The 4776-nt window shown below is 54.0% G+C and overlaps 1 protein-coding gene across 1 annotated transcript; it reads right to left on the bottom strand.

Annotated features, from left to right (window-relative positions):
• Nucleotides 1–817: 817 nt before the first annotated feature.
• On the bottom strand, nt 818–4345 carry LOC104411268 (C-type lectin domain family 17, member A-like; the record flags this gene model as incomplete). Its single annotated transcript, XM_010021651.1, has 9 exons — nt 4279–4345; nt 3841–3924; nt 3593–3691; nt 3377–3427; nt 3189–3278; nt 2774–2866; nt 2542–2693; nt 1373–1506; nt 818–933 (listed from the first exon to the last, which is right to left on the bottom strand). Coding segments are annotated over exons 1-9 (886 nt in total), but the record flags the coding sequence as incomplete, so codon positions are not given.
• Nucleotides 4346–4776: the final 431 nt, after the last annotated feature.

Below are 4776 nucleotides of genomic sequence, written 5' to 3'. Positions count from 1 at the left end.
CCTTCCGAGCGCCGGGGCCAAGGGCAAGGGGGGAAAGGGAGGGGGGGAGCGAGGTGCCCCCGCCCCGGCCCCGCTTTAGGGGGTGAAGGGGGATGTGGGGATAAAAGAGGGGGAATTAGGGATAAACGAGGGGGAATTAGGGATAAAATAGGGGGATTTGGGGTAAAAGAGGGGGAATTGGGCATAAAAGAGGGAGATTTGGGGATAAAAGAGTGGAATTTGAGGGCAAAATGAGGGGGATTTGGGGCAAAAGAGGGGGATTTGGGGATAAACGAGGGGGATTTGGGACCAACAGGGTGGAATTTGGGGCCAAAAGACTGGGATCTAGGGATAAGAGAGAGGGATTTGGGGATAAGAGAGAGGGATTTGGGGATAAAAGAGGGGAATTTCGGAGCAAAAGAGGGAGATTTGGGGACAAGAGAGGGGGATTTGGGGCCAACAGGATGGGATGTGGGGACAACAGGGATTTGCATCACATCCAGAACACGCTCCCGCCTTGGCCGCGTCTCTTCCCCTTTTGGGAATGGGGTTTCCCCTATACCTTGGGAATGCAAGTGGGAATCCCGCCCTCCCCCCTCCATGGACCCGAGTTTGGCTCCGAATCACCATCAAAACTCTTTATTTATTCCTTTTCCTTCCGCGGATTCCACACCAAATCCCTCCTTTTCCCCAAATCCCAGAATCCCCCCAAAAGAGGGACTTCTGGGAAGCAGGAGCCCCATTTTTGAACACCTTTGTTGCCCAGATCCATGTTTTTCCTGTGTTCCCCTCCTAGTTGAATCCCTTGGGAAGGGGAAGCACTAACAGGGGCGCTCACAGATCCAAGCCTCTGTTTTGGAACAGGACACATCATTCCAGAGCCCATTGGAGAAGATGGTGGCACAATCCTCCCCGTGTTGCCCCACGTTGTTGGGTTCACCGCTATTCCAGAACCTGGGAAGGAGATGGGGGGGCACATCAGTTTGGGTGGAAAATGTGCCATTTGGGAGCATTTTGGGGTTGGGATTTGGGATAAGGAGTTGGATGGAAGCGCAAGGGCAGCATCCCAAAAAGAACCTTCCCCCCCCCCATTAAACACCATTTTGGTGCCTTCAGGGATACAATTTCAATGCTTTTCCCATTTTCCTGCTGTTCCAGGTGGGAAAACAGTGATGTTTCTCCCAGCATCCCAAGAATGAGGAGATCCATTGGGAAAAACCCTTGGATACAGGGTGAAGAGACCCAACAGCTCCTTCTATGGCCCCTTTTGGCCTCTTCGGCAGCACAAAGCTCATTCCTGTGCTCTGGAAGCACTAAAACGGAGCGGATGGAGGAGGAAGAGCTTTGTTTTGGGTGCAGAAAGGGGCTAAAAGCTGAATTGGGGGGGATTTACCCTCCGATGGGGCCCAAAACGTACGAGATCGAGAGGAAGCTGCCGTCCTCCCACTGCCACTGGCCTTCCCTGTAGGTGTCCGTCAGGCCCAGCCAGAAGACCCGGTTCTCCATGATGTGATTTGCCAGGAATTTCTACCAACAGGGTGGGAAAAGGGAAGGAAAAGGGATCAGGAAGGAAGCGGAAGTTGCTGAGAGCCTGTTCCTTGCAAAGGGATGGGCCAAAGTGATGCTTTGCCCCAAAGAACCCCAAAATCTCCAGGTTTAGCCCCGATTTCAGGTGCTCGAGAGACTGGGGGGATTTCTGTCCTTTCCAAGGGATTCTTGTCCTTTCCAAGGGATTCCTGCCCTTTCCAAGGGATTCCTGCCTTTTCCAAGGGATTCCTGCCTTTTCCAAGGGATTCCTGCCTTTTCCAAGGGGGTTCTGCCTTTTCCAAGGGGTTTCATCCCTTTCCAAGGGATTCCTGCCTTTTCCAAGGGGTTTCATCCCTTTCCAAGGGATTCCTGCCTTTTCCAAGCGGTTTCATCCCTTTCCAAGGGATTCCTGCCTTTTCCAAGGGGTTTCATCCCTTTCCAAAGGGTTTCATCCCTTTCCAAGGGGTTTCTGCCCTTTCCAGAGGGATTTCTGCCCTGTCCTTTCTAAAGGATTCCTTCCCTTTCCAAGGGTTTTCTGTCCCTTCCAAGGGATCTCTGACCTTTCCAAGGGATTTCTGCCCTTTCCAAGGGAATTCTATCCTTCCCAAGAGATTCCTGTCCTTCTCAAAGAATTCCTGATCTTTCCAAGGGATTTCTGTCCTTTCCAAGGGCTTTCTGCCCTTCCCAAGAGATTCCTGTCCTCCCCAAAGGATTCCTGCTCTTCCCAAGGGATTCCCGTACGATCACAAGGACCTATCCCCATGGAGCACTGCAACACCCACCTCAAACTCAGGTGAGCCCCTCTCCTATCCCAGGACTCCCTCAGACTCACACATCTCCCAGCGGAGCATCCAGCTTTCCCTGCTCCGTATCCACCCAGCCCAGGTCCTTTGGGGTCAGATCCATGGCAACGCGGCCAAAGAACCACCTCAACCCGTTGCATCTTCCTCCTCCAGCTCCCTGTTGCTGGAATCGCTGCCCGATATCCCGATATCCCTCGGAACTCATGGGATTCGATGGGATTTCTCCACTCACATTCTCCTGCTCGGAGCTGACGACGGCCAAGTGAGCATTGAGGTTGCCGCAGAAGTCCTTCGCTGCCAACCAGGACTTGGTGCTGCTGGAGAAGAAGTAGCAGGTCCTGGCAAACTGCAGCCAACCGGCGGGACACGTCGTGCAGAGGATTCCTGCAGGGAAGCGGGATGGAAGCGTGGAAGCCATAGGAAAATCCATAGGGAAGCACAGGGAGGGGGGGCTCGGCGCTCACGGGAGAGGTTGCGCGTCTCCTCCAGCACCATGGAGAGCTCCCGCTTCACCCCCTCCAGCTGCCCCAGCACCGGCTCCAGCGCGTCCCTTCCCTCTGGGATGGATTGAAGGGAATTTGGGTGCTGACAACACCCAAATCCCTCCATTTCTATCCCCTTTTCCCCCTTTTCCCATCCCCATTCCCACCGTGATGTGAGTTGTTCTTCTTTTCAAGCCCGGCACTAAAAAGCTCTTTGGGTCAATGACGTTTGTGTTCCATTTCTTCACATCCAGGCTTGTTTTCCTCCGATATCCCACTTCCCATCATCCCAAAGTCGGCTTCACGCATTCCCAGCACCTTTCCCCGATTCCAGGCGTTTGGAGAATCGAGGGAAAGGGCCAAATTTAAGGATTTTCCATCAAAACCACATTCTCACCCAGCTCTTGGAGGCGACCCAACAGCTCCTTCCCACACTCTGCTTCACACTGGCTCATCCTCGACTGCACGTTCTCCACCTCCTGAGACACTGGAAGGAGGGAAAACTCCACTTTGATCCCATCTGGATGCTGCCGGATTTGGGATCCTGCGGGAATCTCCCCCCATATTGCCTTTTCCTTGGCATACCATTGAGGAGCCGGATGTGAATGGCCTTGAGCTCGCCAGAAAGCTGCTTGTCTGCAGGGAACAGAAGAGGAGGAAACTCAGAACAAGACCTGACTCAAGGGGAAACGGTTTTGGATGGTTTTATTCCCACTGGGAAGCGCTGGGGGGAGGGGAATCCATGTGGATATTGAGGACGCAGCAGGGACCAGGGAGGTGGTTGGGGGGGAGATGTCGTACCAAGGGCGTGTTGGACCTGCGAGAGGTTGTGCCACGCTGTTGTGTGGCTGCTCTCACTCCACATCCTGGCCTCTTCCAGTGCTTCCCATGCCATGGAGACTAAGGGAGAGGAAGAAAGAGCTGGTCTTCACTTGGAATCGGGCCCTGGGGCTGCACAAGGCCCTTCAATCTGAACTCAGGACCACGTTCTGCTCCATCCAGTGGTGTTCTGACCCAAACGGTACTTGGGGAGCATGTGGTGGACTCACCTCTCTGGAGGTTGACAATGGTGAGAGCCATGAAGACCACGAAGGTGAGGGCCAGGAGCACGTAGAGCAGCGTGATGGCTCTGTCTGGAAGCAAGGGAATGATGGACATTGTCAGGGGTGAGGTGACCCCAAAAAGCATCCCCCCAAGAGATGTTCTCTTAAAGGAGAGCACAAAGAGAGAGATCACCCCAAAACCACCTCTCGAGGGGCTCCACCGCCCTGTTCTCCACCCTCTTCTTACACCGAGAGCCAATGGAGGAGCCACGTGTCAACATCTGGCTACAGCTTCAGACAGAAGCTGCTTTAAAGAGCTCAAACCCTCCCCTGGGTGCCCAAACCCATCCCCTCACCCCACTACCCATCCCTGGGTGCCCAAACCCATCCCCTCACCCCACTACCCATCCCTGGGTGCCCAAACCCATCCCCTCACCCCGCTACCTCCTTTAGGTGCTTTCTGCTCCTGCTCTCCCAGCTCCATCTCCTCGATGTCTCCTGCTGGCAACATCTCGGAGCCTTTCCCTTTGGATACCAGCCGGATCTCTGGGGTGGGGCGGAAGCGTCAGCTCATCCCAAGGAGGGGAAGGAAACGTCTTTCACAATCCTGACCTCTTCGACCACAAAAACGTGACCAAATCTGCTCACTCAGGACCTCTGGGGCTCTCAACGCGTTCTCGATGCCACAGCCCCTTCCCTGCTCATCTAGAAGAGAATTGACCCCAAAATCACACTTTTCTGCCCCAAAACTGAGGTGGACACAACCCAAAGAGGCAGCTTTTTGGAGGCTTCATCCCAAAATGGTCTTCTCCAAAATTTAGCTCTTTTTTGGGGGGTTGGGGGGAAGTTTTTAGCGTTTCTGTGGTCGTTTCTTGTCTTTGGAACACAAGAAACCTCCCGTTGTGAAAAGCCTCCAATGTTTCAGGCCCCAACTCATGGAAC

This window comes from Nestor notabilis, unplaced genomic scaffold (genome assembly GCF_000696875.1).
Source record: "Nestor notabilis isolate BGI_N333 unplaced genomic scaffold, ASM69687v1 scaffold34279, whole genome shotgun sequence".
Classification (NCBI taxonomy): Eukaryota; Metazoa; Chordata; class Aves; order Psittaciformes; family Psittacidae; genus Nestor; species Nestor notabilis.
This window is presented reverse-complemented; position numbering and strand designations above follow the sequence as displayed.